Genomic DNA, 25,000 nt, shown 5'->3' on the forward strand with positions numbered 1-25,000 from the left:
AAGCTATTGAACGCATGTCCATTGGATCAAGCGAAGGATGAAGAAATACGTAAAATAGCATTACGCTAAAAGACTTTCTGTTAAATGAGCCAAACAATAATTCCAACAAACGAAATGACATATTTTACATTTCATTTTCTTTTATTTTGTTCTTTTTTTTCTTTTCTCTCTCTCTCTCTCTCTCTCTCTCTCTCTCTCTCTTGTTCATCATCTTCATCGTCTTCTTCTTATTCTTCTACTTCTTTATATTGTTCTTCTTCTTTTTCTGCTTCATCCATTCTTTTTTTACGAAGATAAAAACGAACAAGGTTTTTAGAATAGAAGCGGTGGAGATGTTACGCGGAACTCTTTTCACGTAGAAAATATAGTCGAGGCATGTTCCGCCGAGCGGAAAGCAAATAATTGGACAACACCAATTTCTCTAACGTCTACCGAGAATATTGTAAAATCTGTAACTCAGTAAAATGTTGCCGACGCTAACTCAGCAACTTTTATCTCAACTATTAGACAATTTTGGACAACCTAACCATTTACTATAAGTGGACTAAGGCCTTTCTACGCTTTATTTCCCTTTCGTGCATAATCTGAGTCTCGAGTGAATCTATAAAATTATTGTTAAATTTACAAACTAGGCTTGTAATATTGAAATAATACGTACGCTTATGGAATAACTGCTTTAAAGAGGTTTTTTTTTCGCCTCGTCTCGTCTGGGAATTTAATATCTGCAAAACCACAATGCAAATTACTATTCATTGAAAAATTATTCAATCCAAAATACAATTACCTGAATAAATTTCTTATAATTATTACTAATGGATTTATTAAGTGTTTAAAATGGTAAATCGGAGTATAAGAAAATAGGCGCATCTTTACACGTAACTGAAAAATGAATGTGAGCTCCGCCTATAATGAAAAAGTTATGGATCGAGGGCAGATTATATTTACCAAATACGTATCAACTCAACATTGTCTATCGAAGGAATACGTTTTCAACAATATAATTATATACTAACGCGTAAATAATTAATTGCTCCTCAAAGATCTGTAACTCTAGACATTTACATATTAATGGCAATATTTCAAACAAAAGCAAAAAAAAAAAAAATAGTCTCTATTGATTGTAGAAGATTTTTCTATCCTACCAACTGCTTCGCTATAGTTGAAAAATCCTCAAAATTTATGTAACAGGACCTCGAACTTTTAGCATGAATTTTCATAGATATTGTAAGACTATTGATCGGGAAAAATACCGGAGTGCTTAATCATTTTTCAATGCCATGCATTACGCGTGCCAACTAAGTTTTCATCTTAAACCGAAGTCTCACGCCTAACATTTATTCAAACTTAGATATGTGTCAGTGTAATTTGTGGCTCGATAAAGGAAATTAACGAGATTGTAGCGCACAGTATGGAAGACTATAAATTCGCATACGCGTTTAACAAATAAGATAGTGCCAGATAAGAAGAAAAAAGTAGAAAAAAAAATAGAAAAGAAATAAAAGGAGTAGACAAAAGAAATGAAAGCAAAGTTATGAATCTCAGGAAGGAACTGCTTAATAGTGCAGAAAAAATTTTTGGTTAAATATGAGCTTCTTGCCGTTTCACTATGTGCGCATGAGCTTGTTTACTGTAGAATTTTCTCTCGCTGCCCACGGTAGAATTAGCGACACCTGGGCTCAACGAGAACTGCATATTCATTAAATCACCGTTATAAGTACGCTTGACTTGGCACACATTGCTAGAATTTACTACTTATACGTCATTAAATTATCGTCAAAGAGTGTCCGCGCACTCGTACTCCTGAAAAATTGCTCGCCTCATTTACCGTACGTATTTTCTCCATTTGATAATAGTGTAATTGATGCGCTTTGCCGACAATCCTGCCGATTTTGCCTACCGTAACAAACGGCCTCGCTCTCGCTTTCCTGGCTCTCTCCTAACCCCTCGTCCCACCGCTGCCAACCCCCAGTCCTCCTTGGCTTTTCACCGTCAACCGAGGATCCAGAGTCCGAGCCGTGATAAATCGCGCGATCCGAACAATGAGCGCAGGACTCATCCATTAAGGGAATCCAAGCGCTGACTTGGATGCTGAGGCTGGCGAACCCGGACGGTCCGTCCCGATAAGAGAGCCCATCCCCCAGGAGGCGAGATGAGATTGCCCGGGCATGGCCTCGGTGGAGATAATGGTCCGAGCGGTTTCGCGAACTCGTGACGACGCGGCCCCCGGTGATGATCGGCGGATCCTCGTGAGCGCTCCAGGGATTCGAGACGAGTCTTTGGTACTCGTGCCTTCCTCGCGCTGGATCCTATCGCAAGGGAGAGGCAAACGTCGCGCGGTACCACTACCGGCCGGCAACCACCCCATAAAATCGAGCAAAGCAACACCGTAGTACCTAACCTCGGACCACTGCTTCCTCGCCTATGCGCGTGCATAAATAAAGCGCGGCGTTGGCGCGGAAAGGGGTGGGGTTAGATTGGCCGGGAGGGAAGAGAGAGGCGAGAGTGTATACGAAGAAGGAGCAAAGGAGAGCGACGTTACGATAAACGGCGCGAGATAAACAGACCAAACTGGTTTTCTCTCCCGACAGCCTCGGTGCAAAAATCCCTAACGAGAAGTTGATGCTAACGCGCTCGCATTCGTACATGCGCACGTTTATATATATATTTATGCGCGTCTCTCTCTCTCTCTCTCTCTTTCTCTTTCTCTTTCTCTCTCTCTCTCTCTCTCTCTCTCTCTCTCTGTCTCTGTCTCTCTGCCTCCGTATGTAAGTGTGGTACATGTGTATGCTTATAGATAGATAGCTAGGTGGGTAGGTCGATAGGTGTGCGCTGACTCGTGCACGAGGGGGGGCTCATTCGTTTATCGGGCCGCGTAGAAAACGCCCTACATTATGCGAAAAGCCATACGAGGGGGATCGGATGAGCGAACCGCAAGGGGGTGCTTTAAATATTTTAGAGATAACCGGCCTCGCGCACGATATTTCCCGCGACCCCACGAAAGCGGCTCCCGCGTCGGCTAATTTAAGATACAACGCTACGTGGAGTGTTGCATTCGCTTTGTATTCGCATTGTGCTCGGCTCACCTTCTTCCCGACGCTTCTTCCCACGCGCTCCGCTGGCCATTATGGAAATTCAAGTGGAAAATCTGTTTATACCTAGGTAGGGGCAACGATGCGGCAGCAACGCCTTCTCGAAACGTTCATTCACAGAAAGTATAGAAAAGGCGGCATCGAGGGATCGCCAGTTTTCTCTTTACATTTGTTACGCCGGCTAACATTATGCATCGATGCTGAAAGAGTTTGCGCGTCTCGCGTTATCCTCCTCGACGATTCGCTGAAAGCCTGAGTTATTCTCGGAAGGGGAGTCGCAAGGTTGACGCGGTCGTGGCTGTGTGACGTATCGCTCAGAATATCGAACGATGAATTTGAGTAAATCGAGTAAATTTTGCCATTTTTGCCACATAAACCTTTAGAATATCTTGTACGGTGAATTGAATAAGCCGTTCAGCGAGCGGCATCGCGCATAAATTCTAAACCAACCTTTAACGCAGTTGCTAAAGTAGTCGCGCACGACCTTCTCACCAGAATCTCCACCCCCCCCCCCCCCCCCCCCCACCCCCCCCACCCCCGCCACCACCACCCCCCTTCCCACGCTGACTCTCTATCTCACTCATGATCGTCCCGATAGCAAACATTTCGAGATAACGATGTGTTGTAACGTAGAGCTGAATCCGGAACTTGGAAATGCGTCAAACGCAGGTAGCGAAGCTCGAGAATGCTTGTCTAGTCCATCCATTTCTCAAATTACATAAATCTCATTCCACGGATTAATATAGCGGACGGAGTATCTTGCACCTTGGCGCATAGCCTATAACTTACCCGCTCGGGAGACGTTAAAATCGTGCTCGACGATCGCCGAGGCCCCTGCGCACGCACGAGTGTACATTTATTTCACCGGCAGCAGAGAGGAGCCGCGGGATTAAGAGTACGAAGCTCGTTAGGGACGTTATTAATTTTTCGCCGATTGGGGCGCGGATCCCGACTCCCGGATTGAAGTGCGCGCCCTATGGAGAAAAAGGGACCGAGTGCCTAATGGTTTCGTGGGACTGCTCGAGGTGAGCCATCATCTTGGGAACGCGGAATGCGCGCCTATCGGACGGCCGAATGAAGAGCCGAGACGACACGATTTTTTACTACTGCTGCTCCTACCACCACCACCAGCATAAGCACCGCCACACCTCCTCCCGCCCATTCCCCACTCGATTATCCCGGCATCGTCCAGGTGCAATTTGCTAAGCTTGAGCTAATTGCTAAGCTCGAGTATTTGAAAAACACCGGATGCTGTGCGCCAAAGAAACGGAGGCGCTACCAGGAAGCGACGGCGCGCGCGCGCGCGTGCTTCGGTAAGAAACGGAGTGGACCGAGCGAGCACGAGGTGGGTTTTGCGAAGGCTCGTGACGAATCGCTGCCACTCGCGATTATCGGCCCACGATCGGCCCCATCGTCGTTTTCTTGCGCGACCTGTCCATCCCCGCTCACCCCACGTTCCCCCGTCCGATCCATCCGCCCCCGACGCAAGTCCCGAATAGCGACAATAAAATCACGGGCGTGGCAGGTGGACGAGGAGGAGGGTAACAGCCGGGCGGGGCTGACCTTCGCTCGCGGACGCTCGTAAACGTCGACCCTCCCCCGGGATCTGGCCAATATGTCGAGTCGCGGTTGCGTCGTCCGACTCCCAACGAGTGCCGATGAAAAGTCATTCTCTAATTCGACGATGCTTTTCTTTTTTCCATTGCAGATGGACACGAGAGCGATCAGATCCGTGGCCTCGGGCTGCTTGATTCTGGCCCTCTTCACGGGAGCTTTGGCTGGACCAGGTGAGTTATCGCATCCTTTGACCGCTCGTTCCCGGCAATTCGCTTACCGGGCCGTTTTCTCTCGAGCACGGGACGCTTCTGTAGGAGAATAATGTAATCGAATGCCTCTCGAGCTTCGTAATACCATTGAATGCGGCTTTTATAAGCACTTGATCAGCCCTGTGGTGCATTTTTATGAAAAAAAAAAAAAAAAAAAAAAAAAAAAATCAACAACAACAACAAATAAAATGAAATAAAAAGAAATGAATAATAAATAAAAGAGTTTATTATGATAGTTGAGGGGGAAATGTCGCTCTAAAAGCCAAATCTTGATCCCGCATGGGTATTACTTAATAATGTTTATCGATTATCAATGCTAATAAGCCAGGGTATTGTATGTAAATGAGTAGGAATAATTTCAATTGTCTCGATCTAGATAGCGGCATAGATTTGCAATGTAAACTTACAAGACATTCGCGATGGAATCGAAAAATTTATCAATGCTATTTCAACTTAATGTCAAACGCTTGTATGGTGGAAAAAGCTTTCTTAAACGATCAAATTATGCGAGCATTACAATGACTGTTTATTTATTTTTCATATTCCCTTTTCGATGCGACAGATAAACAAAGCCCAACAATGCCATTTTACATAGGAGGTAAAGTTTTTTAAATCGCGAAATCGCCTCATCCTCGAGCTGTTAAATGCAAAAAAGTGCATTTTCATTTGGCAATTCGTAATAAAGCGTATGCAATAGGCGCTCTAGCGATTTTGTAAAAGTGTCGGCAGTAATGGATATTTCGATGGAACGGGAAGATTACCAACACCGATGCAAAAGCTAATTGACACTTTAATAATCAATAATGTCCTGGGGCGATAATTAAGCTACAGGATAACGATAACTGTAATATATCGCGGTAATTCTATGTCAGATTTTCAAATAATTCTCTACATTATTCGTCGCTCATCGTTATTTGCCGGTAATGACACGCCAACTAATGGGCAGTACTTTTGCCAACACTTTTACACCAATTTTAATATAAAATGACTTGATGCAATGAACCTGATACGGGTACCAGTTATAACACTCATGGGACTATGATAAATAACGAGTAACGAGCATGGAAAGCGCGAATAACGATTGAACAAAGAATGCAAGATTAAAGCTTTGACTAAGTAGCGGGGAAATAATGTGAAAACGCGGAAGGAAAATTGTATATTTATAGAGACTTTGAAAAGCATCGTCATGGGTGCCAGCCAGATACGACCGCATACTTTCAGCATCGTATCATTTATTCTAGATAAATATAATTGCACAAAGGAAACGATAAATATAGGCAAAGTTAGATGTTAGGAGGAAGAAAATATGCGTTGGCACGAAGCATCTCCGCGTTAAGAAGGGGAAAATTTATGAACTGCATGCGTACAGCTATGGGATCTTCGTGCCGAGCGTTAATAAAGCCGGAGTGGAAATACCGTGGCCGACGTGGCTTCGCACATGAATTATCCGCTCGGGGCGGAGAGGCCCGATTAGATAAGACCTCGCGCGGGCCTCGTGAGGTCAGCGGAAAACGGCGCCACGGCGATGAGGTGGCAGTACTACCACTCACCCTCCGGGCTCGCTCTTCCTTTCAGCGCGAACGGCCTTCGAGAAGCTGACGGACCACGACTACCGGGGCACGACCTACTATAGTGTGCGCAACCTGTCGTTGTACGAGTGCCAGGGTTGGTGCCGGGAGGACCCGGAGTGCCAGGCCGCGGCGTTCTCCTTCGTCGTCAACCCCCTGGCGCCGATGCAGGACACCTTGTGCCAGTTGCAGAACGAGACCGCCGCAACTAATCCGTCCTCGCAGCCCCAAAGGGCCGTCAACATGTACTACATGACCAAGCTGCAGATAAGATCAGGTGAGGGTGCCAGTCGCTCTGGCCGTGACGTCGAGCCAACATGCCCGGCACTTTCTACAATGCCATGCATCGATTATTGCGACTACTCTGTTGTTCATACTCCATTCTTAAAAATAAACAAAAAAAGAAAAAAAAAATAGCACGCGTATCCTCGATATTGATTAACCTTTGCTCGCAACATTTTCTCGTCCTTATGCTTCGACATTACTAGTTATGAAGAAGCTCGCTAGGCCGTGCTAATTTCATAAATTCCATTCACTGTAAAGAAAATCCTACCTCCACCGACATACTTTACAGTAATATACGGTATTTAATTTTTCTTATCATCATAACCCTTAAAGATCCATTACACCGTTTTGTTGAATTCTCTCTCTCTCTCTCTCTCTCTCTCTCTCTCTGCCTATCTATCTATCTCGTTATCTAGAGCCCCTATCGTCATATAAGTAACTGTAAGATGTAAAATACACTCTTTCTATTCGTTAAACGAATTTTACTCCTTAGTTAATCTTATTACCATCGATGATAATTTTACAAATATCAGAAAATCATTCGGATTATTATGCGACCAACAAATACCAAATTGCGTGTAATCCTATCATCCTTTTTTAATTACAACCAACCAGCATACCGAAATTTCAGATAAAATAACCTGAAATTAATTATTGTTTCTCGTCTCTTCCTAATCCATGATCCTCCTGAGCGTACTTAAAAATTTTAAACAGAATGTTGGTGTGAATACAATCACAAGCATAAAAACTTTTAGAATATTATGAAATTGATCGATAATAATCCAACGAGATGGAAAAATGTATTTAAGCTTAAATAATAGGGACCGGAATGCATAAAATTCGTCTACTTTTAGGAATTTCCGTTCCATCTGCGCGCACACCTCTGGCATATTCGTAAAATCGCCATGTCCTTTCATTCTCCTCGTGAAACTTAATAAATGGTCGTGAATCCGTAGCTGAAAGCTATGTCTAGAAGGCAAATCGATCGTTCGATCGCATCTGCTCCACCCGAGAGCGCAAAAAGCGCAGAGCCGCAGTTCAAAAGCTCCGAACGGAGCGGATCCGAAGAAGTAGCGGGTGCGCGCAACGGATGAAGAAGTCATTGGTCAAAGAGGGACTGGACGAGGTCGACTTCGCCCAAGCATCGCGAATCCGCATTTCACGAGAGATCAATCGCTCCGCGGCGTTCGCCTGCCACAAAGCAAGTGCCAAAAAAATTTACGACCCCAACAAAGGGAGGCACGAATGGGCGACGAGCGTCCCGTCGGTCCCCCTCCCCAGCCCTTACCGCGGCCGTTCTCCCGAGGACCCCGGGACGCGTCCCGACCAGTCCCAGCGTGGCGTTTGGAGAAGCTTACCTGGCGGCATTGACGGTACAGAACACACCGAGGTGGGCAACCGTGAGAGGGAGCCATATTGCTGGTGCCCCTTTCGTACGCTTCCACGGTCCCGAACAATGGACCCTAGCTGGTACCGCTGGCGCGAACACCGCCCGAACACATGCGCATCTTCCGAGTACGAGGGCTCGCAGGTACGCGGCGTCCCGACCGCCGAAGTGTCGAGAGGGACCCTGGGGTCTCTAATATTGCTTTAACAAGCCTGCTGGTGCGAAAGCGAGTGTCCGGGCCCCACCCACTACCTGCGGCCCGATTTTTGTGGCCAGGTAGTCCCGAACTCGTCGCCTTTCCGGGACTTTTCGCTTTCCTGCACGGCTGATAGCCCGGAGACCCTCCGGGCCCCCGTGGGGCGTCGGTTTCCGCTGGGAGGATACGCTTCCCGCCGATGGCTGGGCTGCACCCACCAACACCCCAAGTTCTGCTTCCTTGCTGCGGGAATGCGCGCGCGCGGCTAAACGGCCGATTATTGCTACGACGAGGACTGACCGACAATTTGATATTCGCGGAGCCTACTTCGTTGATTAAGAAGCATGCTGTGAGCGGCCCTAGACCGGATTTGCCCGCTTGCTTCAATAGCCAGCAAAGTAAGAGAGAAAGAGAGAGAGAGAGAGAGTGAGAGAGAGAGAGAGTGAGAGAGAGTGAGAGAGAGTGAGAGAGTGAGAGAATTGACGAGAAAGAGAGAAATAAATAGCGAGAACGGAAAAAGTGACACTGGCATGAAGACTACGCAAACGTTAGGAGATCGGCAAATAAACGTAACGATAAAGCAGGATGAAAAATCGGCAGCCTATTAAATTGAGCATGAGAGAAAAACAGCGGTTGGAAGATAGTGTTTCCCGAGAAAAATAAATCTCCCCGATAATTTTGAAAATATTTTCGACTATATATACAGGTGCACATTATCTGATACAACTCTTCGGCCCCCCATAAAAGGATTATTGCGTGCCCAGTTTTTACCTGCTACGGCTCCTTCCGACTCGATCACGGAGAGAACGAAAGATTCCTTCAACACCACCACCACCCTACCCCGTACCCCATTCCCTTCCCTACCGACCTACCTCTACCACGTTCCTAGCCCTACCTCACCGCGCGCGCTACTCTCTCTAGCTCCCTAGTTCTCTCTCTCTCTCTCTCTCTCTCTCTCTTTCTCTCTTTCTCTCTTTCTCTCTTTCTCTCTTTCTCTCACTCTATCTAAACACGCACAGAAAGGCGCAGGCAAACAGAGAGACGCACACGTCGTCGTCATTCGTAATCCCGAGGACCTAACTGTTTTCTCAATGGCTTGGCTCGGCTCTGCGAAAGGAGAGGAATAAAAGCCAGGCAGCAGCCAGCTCTCGGAACCCAGCGAGAAGCCGGTAGATCTCCTTGCGGATTTCCGATCATCCGTCCTAGCGCCGGACAATATCGCAAGGTGCGCATCGAGCCAATTATTTACAGGCGCTCTACCTGCCCAGATGCACCTTGTGCGCGCAGCCGTAAAAATAATGCGACCCGGGGCCCCCCACGGCAGTCCCCGACTCTAATTGGAGTGCGGCTGTCGGGGGTTCGTGCGCCGAGGGGGCAGCGAAAGGGAAGGAGCTGGCCAGCACTCGTCGCCACGAGCTCTCGGCCAAAGCCGAAAGCCGGCTGCACCGACTTCAAAATTAGATGAGCGTCGCCACGCGTGTCGTTTTACACGATTATTAAGAATTGGGGCGAATAAAGAATAGCGTTATATTCCGCGAATCTCGCGGCGAGTATGTGGGTGACGTGTCAGCTGTGCCTCGTGTGACGCGATTTCGTGACACTCATTCGCCGAGCAGTCGCGTACCCTAGTTACGTGGAAAAATCCTCCATTTTCCATTAGCCATCGATGAAAAATGCACGGCTTTGATGATTATAAGCTTTTGCCCCGGTCGATACTATATTGACCCTTGGCGTTCAACTTCTCACGATCCTGCGTTTAACGCAAATGCTACGATTTTTCATATTGAACGTCATTGGCCTCGATCGATAGCATATACCTGCATCGTTGGCGTTAACGTTTGCCTGCTGACACTCAACGATTGCAGCCAAGTTTTACGCCACCAATCCCCCCCCCCCCATGCCCCACCACGCGCCGATTATCCGTCCAATATTCGTATGCGATGCTCGTGTAAACTCGACTCTCCGCTCTCGGCCTTACCAGCGCCGAGGGCAAGCGAATAAATATGTCATTCGTTATTGAATTAACGTGCTGAATATTTCCTTCTCCTTCGATTCTCGCGATTTCGTCGATATAATATAACGTACGCACGGATTAAGCGACGCTAAAAGCAAAACATTTATTCTTAAATGCCACATCGGACGTAAGTCTCGACTTAAAATAATAAGAGTGATTTGCTTCACAGAAGCAACTACACTATAATACGATACAAATGAAATCGCGTATGTAATTATTATATATCCACTATAGATGTCTACTATTAAACATACGGCTCGACGGTTAAATATAGTATTTTCTAATCGCATGTATACGTGCTTGCAAAGAGACGTCAACTGCGTAATCCACGTTGAAGACCCACATTAAAGTGGCCCCTTGTTCTCGCACCGCGTAACAAAAGAAGAGAGATAGATAGATAGATAGATAGACAGATGGATAGATAGATAGATAGATAGATAGATAGATAGATAGATAGATAGATAGATAGATAGATAGATAGATAGATAGATAGATAGATAGATAGATAGATAGATAGATAGATAGATAGATAGATAGATAGATAGATAGATAGATAGATAGATAGATAGATAGATAGATAGATAGATAGATAGATAGATAGATAGATAGATAGATAGATAGATAGATAGATAGATAGATAGCCCTCCTCCCGCCTGATTGTCTCGATAAAAGAGGCCGGAAGGGCGCGACGTCGCGACACTGGCGTCGCCTCTTCCTGAATGATGCAAGCGCTCGATCGCGGTCGCACGCGCGGTTGCAGTCAAGCAGGCGCGGGTTCGCTCCCTTCTCAGAAGCCGAGTCTTCGTTCGATCGTTAACGGCGACCCAGCGTTAGCGACGCGCCGTCGTGTCTACTGCCCCGCGTTCCGAGAAATCGAGTTATAATTAACGGCGAACTCTCATCGGCGCCGACAGTCGCCTAAGAGGGGCAGGAGGACCGACGCTGCGCTTCGATCGAATTCACCCGCGGCCGCCTCGAGCTCGCCGATCGAACGGACAACTTCATCCTCCCGAGCGACATGGCATTTCTCTTCCCTTTACTCCCCAATCTCCTTCTCGCCCAAATCTCGTCTCTCACTTTCACTCTGCATTCTGCATTATTCCTTGTTTGCATTGTTTTTTCATTTATTTTGATTTTGCTTTTGTCATATAATTATGTCTCCTAGTTTTTGCTTCATTTCCGACAGGTAGCCAACGATATCGATGATTTTAAACATCGCTCTCTCTCTCTCTCTCTCTCTCTCTGTCTGTCTGTCTGTCTGTCTGTATGTCTATCTATCTCTCGATCCATAACGATCGAGAGTCCGTGAGCCAGAAGGATCGCGCGCTTTTACGCCTACTCGCAAATGATTTAACGAGTCGTGCGACATTACCACTACACGGCTATTGTCATTTCTAACAAAGAGATCGTTCAAAATAACTTGTTCGTGTGCCAAGAGCCGCGCAAAATTCGACGGACCGACGGCTGCTTGCAGGACACCACCTAAGCGGCTGCCCTCGCTCGGCAAAGACTGCCCTCGAGAGGCAAGCCGTGCTAAATATATAATCTTTTTACTTATCGCCGTATAAGAGGCGCTCGTAGCACCGGTGCGGACAATGCGCTACGAAGTTTATGCTAATCTTGCGATAGGTAAATAGGGAGCAATTACTCCGGCCAGGAATTAACTGTTGCCGCGGATAATCAGGGATGAGATTACTTAAGTGGACTCGGTGGGAGCAGGTGTAATTCCAATCGGCTCTAACCTAGGCCATGTCCACGGGACGCTTCGTCTCGACTGGGGGTCCCCCAGCCAGGGTCGGGCCATCGCGATGACGAGAGGTGGTCGCGGGACAAGGGTAACAAGGAAAACAACAGCGAGAAAAATAGAAACGAAATTTGTTTGCAGAGAACGTGTGCTTGCGGCCATGGGCGTTCGAGCGGGTGCCGAACAAGATGATCCGGGGCCTTGACGCCGCCCTCATCTACACGTCTACGAAGGAGGCCTGCCTGGCCGCCTGTCTCAACGAGCACCGCTTCACCTGCCGTTCGGTCGAGTACAACTACGTGACCCTCCAGTGCCACCTGAGCGACTCCGACAGGAGAACGACCGGGCAGTTCGTGCAGTTTGTCGACGCGCAAGGCGTCGATTACTTCGAGAATCTCTGTCTGAAAGGTGAGGAGGAGCGCACACCCTGTGCGAAAAAACTGACGGAGTGACGACCGATGATCTCATATACATTCGGAGCAAACATACGACTCATGACTCCCTAGATCTGCGGAATTGTCTGATAATCACGACAGTCGATATCGCGATGAGCCTGCTCGTCTTTTTTTCGTTTTTTTTTTCTTCTTCTACTTCTGTCTTTCTTCCCTTTTCTTTCCAACAAAATCGTACGGGTGATCGATTCTTGGATAATGAAGAGCCTCGGAAGCGCGCGTGTCAACGAACTTTTACTTCACTTATTTATTTAGCCGACGGTTTCCCGCGTGCCATGACTCGGACGCAATTTTATCTTTGACTCTATCGATACCGAGCAACATGGTGAATCCCAACGCAGATGAAATTTCAAAGCCAATGTTTCTTCAGACCGAGATATAGCAAAATCTTTAAGCCATAGTGTAATAGAATAATATAAAAATTCATGACTCCCATAGGGAATTGTAAGCATTAGCAATGATACTTACGAAGTTACATTGGCAACTTCGTGTCACTGCCTAAGCTACGTAATTAAGTGAAGCTACGCATCACCAGAATCAAACAAATTTCACACATACATTGCTTAGCAGCTCTATATCAAATACAATAAATAAGATAAAAAGCTGCGTAGACGGACTGGAGCAGTTATATGTCAATAAATACAGGCGAATTATTAAATTGGTTAAAGTGCGAACGATAAGCGGTCGATTCTTAGGAATGTTCATTTTCGCCGCGCGCAAATGCTCCTTAATGCTTAGATAATCCGAGTAATCGATAGCCCACCCGCATCGTAAATTATCGATAAGAAGACATTCTAAAAACATCGGCAATTCGTCATGTTTTAATCTCCCTTCTCCTCTCCGCCACCCCTGTCACTATTCCCGTGGGATACTCGGTATACTATGCCGCTCCATAAATCCGCGAAATCTCCACGTGACTCTAACTCCGAGATCGTGCTTAGGCAAGGAGGCCTGCAAGGCCCAGCGGCACTTCCAGGTGCCACGTATCGGCGTCGCCGATGACAAGGTCGCCCAATACGCCGGCCTGCACTACTACGCAGACAAGGAGCTTCAAGTGCAGAACGATCCAGCCTGCCGCATCGCCTGCGAAATCGAGAACGAGTTCCTCTGCAGGTCGTACCTATACCGTGGTACGCCCATCGGACAGGCCTACAATTGCCATCTCTTCCACCTGGACCACTGGACGCTGCCCGACGGGCCCTCGACCTATCTCAACGCCGAGAGACCGCTCATCGACAACGGCGAGCGCGTCGGCAGCTACTACGAGAACTTCTGCGAGAGTCAGTCTTTCATCTTCTTATCGCAGACTTTATTACAACGCGAACGGATAAACGATCGCGGCTTTACTCTTCTCAGCTATTTGCACTTTATTGGCCTATTATCAAAGCTTCGTTTAACTGTATTTTACAAGGGCCAATAGATTGCAGCCTACCGTATAAGCCGCGTCCTTTCAAATGTCTTAAGTGCAAACGCAAAGCTAAGCTATCGCATATCTCTCTATAAATCAACATCAGCAAATTGTCCTCGTTCTTAATTCTATTCACCCTTATGAAAGAAATACCACGAGGATGTGCTAATTAAATAGCACAGGTTTTTAATTATCACGTGCTGAAAAACAGGCTTTAATCGAGCCTCGCTTCCTCGCATTATTACGAATAGACGATTGATACATTTAGTCGGGAAATTATTGTCAGAAATACGAATATTCGACTTCAAACGCTTTGAAGCACCACCACTATCTCTACCGCCACCACCACCACCACCACCACCACCACCACCACCAAATGCTAACACCAGCATCGACCTCCCTCCTCCCATAAATACGGCCGTCATTTTTATCAATTTTACAAGCTTTACAGTCAATTTCAACAATTCAACGAAAATTTCAATAAATTGTAATATCGTTTGATTCGCGAATGATGGCAATGATTACCGGTTCGAGGAGTTATGTCGGGCAATATCCCTCCTTGAATTTTAATTAGACTTTAGTAAATGTACAGTTGTAAAAGCAGCATTTATTTCATATGTTTGTTAAAACGAAAAATGCAGGTGCATAAAACGTTCGCGCTCACACATGGGCTATAATAATTTTAAAAATAAACTCTAGTTTATTATAAAACGCCGCGTTTTTCGCACGATCTTATAAAACAGTAAAAATAACCAGAAATGAAATTTATGTTGGTAAGGAGAATCTGCTTCTCCGATAGAACATTGTCGAATCAGCAGTAGCATATTATTCAGAGTTTATAGCCGATTCTATAATAAGCTACGGCAACTACGGTCCGCATAACCGAGCGCGCGAGAACAAAATATTCTCAATGCAGTATTAACATCAAGTTGTTTCTATCAAAGTATAAATAAACAGATCGCACGCTTTGCGTTTGCGCAACGGCGAAGAAACGCCACGAGAGCAGCCTATCTCCTCCGCCTCGTCTTACGCTCAAGTTTTTCACTTTTTGTTTTTCTTGTTTTTCTCCTTCTCTATTTTTCTTTATTTTTCGTGCGAACATTGCGCGTACGAGTGCCCACTCGGCTTACCTGTTTTTCATCTCTTACGGTACTACCGGCGCCGCGAAAATGTAGATAGCCTTTGTAAGAAGTAGCTCGGTAAATTGGAACAGAGAGTGATAATTATATTCGTCGGAGTGCTCCAACTTTTATGTTCTATCGATAATTTTCCGAATGAATTGTTATTGTGACGCGATAGAAAATTGCCACTCATTGGCATTATTAGTACAATTTTCCTTACTATATATTTTGCTATGAGATGTATAGAGCTTGTGACTCGAGCCGACGTAGCGTAAGTGAACGTTGATATTTGCATAGAATATTGAAAAGTCCATTAGCGTACGTACAATCGCTCATTGTGGAAAAATATCGACCTTACAATAAGATAAATTAATTTTTCATTTTTATTTTGTGAGATTGTTTAATTAATCAGTGAACAATTAAAGAAGAGGCTAAATCTCCTTCTTCATAAATAGAATTTAATAACATAACGGGTGTTACATACGAATCCATTGAGGTCAAATTTCAATTAACGAAAAGCCAATTCAATTCGATGCAACATTAACGAGGTCGCTTAACAAATTTTCTAAATACAATTCCAGAAGGCAAGATCACTGATCCGCAACCGGATTTAAATGTCACAGTCAGTCCAAACGACTCGAGATTCGATATCAATTGCGATAAAACTGGTACTTGCTATGACGGTAAGAACAAGTTTCACCTCATAAATAAGCAGATCTAAATGTATAAATAATTTATGAGGGCAGCGGCTTATGAAATTGAAAATAAAAATTTTTTCCAGTTATTGTGGATTGCAAAGACACGAGGATTGCGGTTCAAGTACAAACGAACAAGCCATTCAATGGTAGAATTTACGCTTTGGGTCGATCGGAAACATGTAACATTGATGTGACTAACAGCAAGTTCTTCCGACTCGATCTCACCATGAGCGGACAAGACTGTAATACTCAGAGTGTGGTAAGTAAATAGAAATTCCTTTACAACAGTCCGCAGCCATTAATACAAGCAGCATAGCATTTTCTTATGATCCGCTGTTATATGCTACGCACGCCGTTTACGCTAATAATCACCAGCACACAATTCTAATCGATCAATAACTCTACGCTATTGTTCTGGCCTATCTTACGCTAATTCTGTAAATAAAAAAAAAAAAAAAAAAAAAAAGAAAACCAGATAAAGCATCGCGTTAAAGTAAAGCCGTATTATTATGTCAACGCTTACGTGTTACGGTCGTGCGGGAGTAATCGAATTTTCAAAAGCCGGCAAAGCACTATTCCACGCGCTCCGATTTAAATCTCAGCGCGTATCTCAAACGCATTAGCAATAGATTCTTATATCCGGCTTATAATGGCTTTCAGACTGGCACATACTCGAATACAGTGGTGCTTCAGCATCACTCGGTGGTGATGACCAAGGCCGATAAGATCTACAAGGTCAAGTGCACTTACGACATGTCCTCGAAGAATATTACGTTCGGAATGATGCCGATCCGCGATCCCGACACCATCAGCATCACGAGCGCACCGGAAGCACCGCCACCCAAGATCCGCATCCTCGACAGTCGCGCCCAGGAGGTCGAGACCGTCAGGATTGGCGATAAGTTGACCTTCAGAATCGAGATACCCGAAGACAGTAAGGATGCGCTGGATTTTAACCATTTAAGTTAGATCAATTTCAGGAAATGAGCTTCGCTGTCTCGCGAACAGAATGACTTTTTTTTATCTTTTTCATGAAAAATTCGTGCGTATTTTTATTATTAATTAATATATTTCTGTTTGTTTGTTGCGTTAATTTATTTGAACAAATACACGCCAATCGTTAGTTATTTATTGTGATATATTCGGCTTATCAGTTGATATGGTTATTTTTATGTATACTCACAACAAATTTAACCAAAAGACTTTGAAAACAAAATTTTCATATTTAATCTTTTCTCGTAATAATGCGTATTTGTAATCCAATAAATGATGAATGATATAATAATTATTGAAAGTCTAATTTTCATGAAAATATTATCTATATAGTCGACCGTTATTCTCATAATATGACAAAGTTAAATTTTGTTTACGTGATAAATATTGTATGTATTAACATTGCATTGTAACCGTATTAAAGCGAAGACATAGAGCTCACTTTTTCAAATATTCATAGTATTCTTAACGAACCGTTTTTCTACGATTTACACATTTCCATAGTTCCTGTATTTTCTTCTCTAACAATGTCATAATAAGCAAAATTATGAGTAAAGTAAAACGTTGTAAGAATGAGATCCATATTATAAAAGCCCATAAGACCATAATAAGTTGGCTCTACTTAATTAAAATATTCAAGCATATAAATTACACTTCACTGTGAAATTAATTGTAATGTGATTTAAGGGGCAACGATATTTAATTTTTAAACATCGCTTTCATCTTTATTCCAATAAAGCATGCTCAATCTCATTGAACGTAAAATATTTTCTCTATAGAATCAGCAATAATACATACTTAATAATAATTCAATAATTTAAATAGTTAACACGGCAATGAATGATTAAATGGCAGAAAAAAGTAATTTTTATATGAAAGAAAATAACCATTGAAATGATTTGGTGATGTCTCATTAATATTGTACGCGAATTAAAAAAGTTAAGATTTACGTCCAGGCATTATAAATTACTGTAAATGAAAGCAATTACTAACAATTAACACTTTCTTTTTCAGCTCCATACGGCATCTTCGCTCGCAGCTGCGTAGCAATGGCAAAGGACGCCAAAAGCACCTTCCAGATAATTGACGACGAAGGGTCAGTAATTTTACCTTCTTTATATGACAATAGCATATCGTCTACTATGATATACACACACACGCGCACATATATATATTTGTATATATATATATATATATATATATATATATATGTATATACTTTTTAATTCAAGCATTTCGTTAAAATTGTATGATTTTAATCTTATAACCGTTCCGCTGGCACCTCGACTGCGATATAAATTTTAAAATCATAATTAAAGTCGATAATAAATTTTCATTCGGATTTAATAATTTATCCATTTTATAGCCCCCAGAAATCTAAGATGACGATAGGAGAATAAAAAATATCGTTCTTACAGATGTCCTGTGGATTCTTCGATCTTCCCGAGCTTTACACCCGACGGCAATGCTTTGCAATCGTCGTACGAGGCCTTTAGGTTTACCGAGTCATACGGTGTCATCTTCCAATGCAACGTTAAATACTGTCTTGGACCTTGTGAGCCGGTAATTATTATTTAATCTCAACAGGCCTGCAAGTAAAAGTATTTATGACTAATTGAAAAATTGCTTTTATTTATTTCTGCATTGGTCGATCGCGATGCAAAGAGAATTGTAGCATTGTGCACACGTAATGTTAGTTTGTTTTATTTTATTTCCTCAATGATTTTTTTGCAACACGATCGAGCCGTCACACTAGACCAATTTTTATAATACTGCGTATTTTAGAAACTCTATAACGGGCACTCATTGATTTTTTCTATCGGTATTGCCAACTTCATACCATAAATAATAATGTTAAATTCCCCGAAATAAGGATATGAATATTTGTAGGCTGTTTGCGAGTACGGACGTGACTCTTCGGAATCATGGGGCAGAAGGCGTAGGAGAAGTCTCGAGAACACGACGGAGGAGAAAGCGGAAGACATGACCTTATCGCAAGAAATCCTTGTTCTCGACTTTGGTGATGAAAAGCAATCGCAGTTCTTGAAGAGCGACGCCAGTATAGACTTTAATGAAGCCGGTTTGTATTAGCGGGGAAAGCATTTGGTTGCTTTTAAATACTCTGCTAATTTCAAAATCCAATGTTCCCCAAACGCTTTGCGACCTTGACACTATTTAAATACATCTTATAAATCTACTTTGATTGAAATATTCTCGTGCTATATTTTTTCACCGGACCTCTCAAACTTCTTTATTCGAATGGAAATGATATTTTAATGGCCGTGTCGCGCAATTGGAATTCGTGTTTAAAGCAATTAATATTAATAAAGATTAATAATTTGTACGAATAAGAGGACGTGTAAAGTTTAAATTAATAAGTTTTCTCCTGCAGTTATCTAATCGTTTAAAATGTTCATCATACTTATAAAGGTCATTGTAAATACCTCGGTGAGTTTTTCATCTTATCTCGAGACAGCACACGGTATTTAATGCTAATAGGCCTTACGATTTCCTAATAAAACAATTCGAATGACCTTTATAAAACAAACTTTGAGAGTGGGAGAGAGAGAGAGAGAGAGAGAGAGAGAGAGAGAGAGAGAGAGAGAGAGAGAGAGACAGACAGACAGAGAAAATATCAATGAATAAAGACTTATCGCGCAAATTATAGTTTAAAGTAAAGCTTGCAATTATGTCGATTCCCGGTAAAATGTTTACTTCCTGCATACTTCATTCGATTCTTATAAATGGTCTCCCGTCGTGAATCGAATTTAACCAGGAAACGCACTTTAACCTTCCAGATAAGACCGTGACAATCGTTGAGCCCTGCCCGACGAAGACGTCGGTTCTCGCCCTTGGCGTGACGTGCGCACTCCTCATCCTGATCTACGTATCGACGATCTTCTGCTATTACATGAAGAAGTGGCTGACGCCGCGAAAGATGATGCCCTGAGTGCCCGATAACCTTAGCCCCCTACAGATAAAGAGAAGAGAAAGAGAGAAAGGGCTCCGGAATTCGTTGCGAGCGCACTGATCTCCGCCCTTCAATCGGGGCGAGCGTAACGAGGGGAAGTTGCAGGAAAATCGTTGGCTGGAAGGATGAGAGGATGAATAAGATGGAGGGGCGGAGTGACATTAATATAACAACAAAAATAAAAAAATAAAACAATAAACAAAAAAAAAAAAAGAATCATATAGAAAAGTGACTCTATCCACAACGGCAAAATGTACGAGTTTAATTGTATGTATGTAGGAGGCAGGGCGCACGCTGGTGCGTTTCATGACGCATTTCATACAGGTCGTGGAAATGACGTGCAACAAACAACCGCTTTTTCACGGCCGATTGGCGACATCGAGCGCACTCTTCCATAAAAATGCTTAGGATCACGTCCGTTGCATTCCTCCCGTTAATCCAGGTATTGCGGATGAGCTTGGCGAGGGATGAGCGGGCAGGCGGATTATGGATTGATCGTGGGAATCCACGAGGCGCGAGCTTCTGTGCATTTTCGGTGAGGCATGGTCGCGAGGAGCGCGTGCCTCGTGCCACGTGACCCGAGCCTCCGCGTCGCTTCTTCGCATATTAACATATCCTCGTCTTTAACCGCATATCTCATATTTACTCAGATCACATTTCTTCTAAGGCATTTCCTAACAGTCTTCATTATCTTCGTGGCTACTTTTGATCGGGTTGCAATAGGCCGCTGGCGAGAATAAGCCGGCGGGCGCCCGAGGAAGTCGCCGAGAGTAGGCGCACTTCCCCGCGGTCGACGCGTCCGTTAACCTTACGGTTGAGTCGGCGATATGTGTAACCTGCATCAAGACTAGCGGTATATATATAAATATATTATATTTAAAGGCTCACGCTTGACTAACGTCTTAAAATAAAAATTAACAAAAATGACAATCCGATAAATCATGTGTTTTTTAAGGTAGCCGTTAAGGTATCACGTAGGACATTAGTTAAGCGACAGTACGTTAAGGCATTCTTCTTGAGCGGAATGGAATCGCGCGACACGAGCCTTGCACCGGCTAACAAGGTTATAACTCTTTTGGAATCGGCCTGCAACGGCTCTCTAATGAATTCCGATTTTGGGCGAACATTTGCGTGCGTGCGTGCGTGCGTGCGTGCGTGCGTGCGTGCGTGCGTTCGCGAGCTCGCGCACCCTCATACTTTTCGTAATATATATATATATATATATATATATATATATATATATTAATGTATAGATAGCAAGTATCCTTTGGGAGATTCGAGGCTCTTATTCCAGAGAGTCAGAAATTACGTCTATGAGTCGACGAAAGAGAGGCGAGCCCATGACTTTACACTTCCTCGTCCATCTTTTCAAATTCGTTTCTGCTTTATTTTTATTTCGTCTCGCTTTTTTCAACATTTTTCCGTATTTCGCAGTCCAGGGCGAACGCGCGAGAGTACGCGTATCGCACAGCGCAACATGACTTTTCACGTACAACACGATATTCGCACGCACGCATATACACAGAAACAATCGCGCGAACGGGCACGATCGCGCAAGCGCAAACACGCGTACACGCACGCGCAACCTCTCACGCATGTGTATGCAGGCGTGTGCGTACACATGCGCATAAAAATTTACGTAGTTGCCTCCTTTCTTTTCGCTCGGATGTACTTCTCGTATCTATATAGCAAGTAACGAATTATCATCGAAATTGATTTAACTAGAAAAATATAAAGAAAATAGTGAAAGTTGTCGTAATGTATATAATGCATCGAGAATTGGGAAACTCATTGTATTTTCAATACAACGATATATACGTGCGCCATTAATATCGTACATATAAGCGTGTGTATTTAGCCTATTTATGTATACGTACAACTGCTGTTTTAATCATTAAACGAATGAGAAATTCACTCTCGTCATTCATTTCGGACGACAAATCCCTATTTAACCCCATATCCATATATTGCCAAAACAACTGTAACGCCATTTTAACAAGCACGGATATATTATTTTAAAAAATAGTTATAACTGGCACAAGTTCAAATCGTAATTGCCCATCCGAGCGAGGCAAAGTATTCTAATGTGCATCACTAATTTCACAGCACGAACAAGTAATTTCTTGATTATCGAAGCTTATATGCGTATGCTGTAACGACATATAAATTAATTTTGTCTCTTTATTGCTATTCTCACATTCATTAGCAAGAAATCTATTTTTGCTATCTATTGTCGCTAATATTAACATTAAAAAGGTGAGTGTTTTAAAAGGATGAAAATTTATGATGATCATGATTTTTAATAGCATATAAAATATCGTTTCGTTTAAAACTTTTAACAATCTGAAAGCGTATAACCATTTGGTTGATAATTTAATATTAATATTTAAATAATGTATGTCTATGTTTATCTGTCAGTCTGACTGTCTGTCTATACATGTAGGTGGGTGGATGAGTGGGAGGTTTGCGAGCTTCTTGCGTGTATACGTCCGATCGTGTATGTATATAAATTTCTTTTTCTTTCGAATAACGAGATGACAATTTGCTGAGAATATATTAAAAGATAGAAAATTATATGAATGTAATAATATTAATAGCTACATAAACAATCGATACAATCATAATGATGACAATTCAATTTTTAATATATAATTAAAATTTTCCATACTCTGTAAAATAGTAAAAGATTTATGTAATTTTTTTATTTTTAACTTCAATAAATTTAAAGAAAAAATTGTCCGTTAAAATCATTCAGTCTATAACGAAAGTATGTAGAATAGAGTTTTAAAAATTCAACATTAAAATTTGATGAAACATACTTGACATATTCTTTGCCATTGTTCTATATAGAAGATAATTTTTAAAAAAATCTGTAAGTTATGTATGTATAGATATTGCTTTAGTTCATTCCTATTTTATGTAAAATTCTACTTTTGATATAAATAAAATATAAATAAAAGCAACGTAAAGGAAGAATATTGCAGCAAAAATGACAAAACAGGAAATAAAATTACAGAAAACATAAATTTAAATAAAATAAGAAATTGAAAGTATTCTCAAATAGTTAATATTTGCCTAACTTATCTTCTTATAAATAAATTTAATTTTATAATCTAAATTGTTTACCAAAGGAAACACGATAAGTACTTTATAGAAAGTATTTATTTCAAAAATACTGCACTAATATGCCCCTAATAGATATTTTTAAATAAAGTAAAATTGACAATAGTAAAGTTACAATTCTGTTTATTATTTCTTGTTAAATATTTGTTAGTCTTTCATATTATTATCATAATGTTAGTTTTAAAAAAATAATATTTTTTTAAAAATTATCTAACACACATAATCATTATCAGAGAATTAATTTGGCAATTAGTTCAACTTGTTTGCTCATCTAAAAATCGCAAAAACTTAAAAAATTTTTTAAATTTAAATATCTTTCTTAATGGATAGCTCAGTATATGTCATTACAAATGGTATTATGATTTTTACATCAAAATGCAAGATTCATTTTAACTATGAATATTATTTATTTAAAAATTTCTCACAAAAAAAGATATTGGTTTTATCAATAGTATGAAATATATTATTGTATTATCGTTAAATTTACACGTACATTTGTGATGTGATATAGACATTTAGATAAATATGCTATCGAAATTTCAAATTTCTATTTCATTATATATATATATATATATATATATATATATATAAATATATATAGTTAATAAAATAAAATTATTAAAATATGTGTGCAATATGATAAATTTGATTAAAGTACTACATTCAATAATAATAAAATGATCTTAACAATTCAATGCCTATCACCAAGTTGCATAACAAATTCTCAATCATGGACTCACATATTTTTAAATATTAATTTCTATAAAAAATACATACGCGAGAGTCTCTACAAAAAAAGACGTACAGAGTTGTCGTAAATGTTCCAATATCTTTACAAAAACTACCAAGACGACAATAAATCCATAGCATTGCATAAGTCTTAACGCGCGGATGTCAAATAAATTTTTCCTTAAAAATATATGCCTCAAGTTTTAACTGAAGCCTTTCGAACAGAACTTTAGCGCGTTCTATTGAAAATATGTGAAAATATCTGAATAATCTTAAAAAAGACCTTTTTAGTATGCGAAATTGCGTCGCTTCTGAAAACCTGATGCAATAAATTATTTTTACAGTCAAATTGGAATTAAGCATGACCAAATTGAAAAAAATCTTATAATAATGTCCTCATAAGCGAATAAAATATTATTTTATTAGACTCTGATGAAATTAGTATAATAACAAATATTATTATTAGCTATAATATTATAATTAGGTAAAAGCACAAACTTTTTATAAATAACAAAACTCGTCAAATGAATAGATATTTAACTAATAGTATACTTGATAATAGATGTTTTTAAAATTTTTCTGGACTATGATTTGTTTGTTAAAATGTAATGATCGAAAAATACGTAGTGATACAAGCAACGTTTGACTATATATATATATATATATATATATATATATATATGACGCGATGACGTTTAAGTTGATTATTTATAGAAAATTAGGAAAGGCTATACTTGTCAGTAATAGGCGCCTTTAAAAATTTTCGATCTTCAAAATTGAATAAATCAATTTAAATAGATAATATTAGAGTAGGGACACGAAATGATTTCCTAGAATGAAAAATAAGAAAGTTCTTGAAATGTTTCAGCGCTTCGTTTACTTACTAAAAATGTCAATAAATTATCGCATAAAATTCAATAATTTGATTTTCGTACGATTATTCCTCTTAAGAATTTTGAAATAATAATATTTTTATTTTCTTTACAAATGAATTAAACTATAAATATTTGTTCAGACAAAGAAATGAATCTTTCGATGATTAGTTGTTTCATAATCAATCGCCAGTATTATTTGAAAACGATTTACTTTGTTATAAAATTTAAAAATCGTTTTTTTTTTTTTTTTAACTGGCTATTGTAAGGACTACGCATCCGTTAGTTATAGAATATTCGAAAATTCTACGTCTCTAGGAATAATTATACGCGATAAAGTTGACATCTACATATACATATTTAAAAAATCCGAAACTGTAACATTTATTGAATAGATAAATAAAAAGTTGTAATTCAAATCTATAAGACTCACTGCTCGTTTCTCTCAATACCAATACGGCCAACACGGCCACTCAATACATTATCAAATATGTGGAACTTTCGTAAAAAAGACGAAATTATGT

At 41.3% G+C, this 25,000-nt stretch overlaps 1 protein-coding gene across 1 annotated transcript in view; it reads left to right on the forward strand.

Moving 5' to 3' along the window:
• Positions 1-20,082, forward strand: part of tyn (trynity) — a 47,455-nt gene extending 27,373 nt beyond the window's left edge. Inside the window, exons 3-13 of the mRNA XM_011507896.1 lie at positions 4,798-4,876; positions 6,491-6,760; positions 12,251-12,517; positions 13,503-13,841; positions 15,672-15,773; positions 15,872-16,047; positions 16,449-16,722; positions 17,796-17,877; positions 18,200-18,344; positions 18,672-18,861; positions 19,580-20,082. Coding sequence (XP_011506198.1) covers positions 4,798-4,876; positions 6,491-6,760; positions 12,251-12,517; positions 13,503-13,841; positions 15,672-15,773; positions 15,872-16,047; positions 16,449-16,722; positions 17,796-17,877; positions 18,200-18,344; positions 18,672-18,861; positions 19,580-19,731 — 2,076 coding nt within the window. The 3' untranslated portion in view covers positions 19,732-20,082. The remainder of the gene's footprint in view (positions 1-4,797; positions 4,877-6,490; positions 6,761-12,250; positions 12,518-13,502; positions 13,842-15,671; positions 15,774-15,871; positions 16,048-16,448; positions 16,723-17,795; positions 17,878-18,199; positions 18,345-18,671; positions 18,862-19,579) is intronic.
• Positions 20,083-25,000: the final 4,918 nt, after the last annotated feature.

This window comes from Ceratosolen solmsi, unplaced genomic scaffold, assembly GCF_000503995.2.
Source record: "Ceratosolen solmsi marchali unplaced genomic scaffold, CerSol_1.0 scaffold1, whole genome shotgun sequence".
NCBI classification, from domain to species: domain Eukaryota; kingdom Metazoa; phylum Arthropoda; class Insecta; order Hymenoptera; family Agaonidae; genus Ceratosolen; species Ceratosolen solmsi.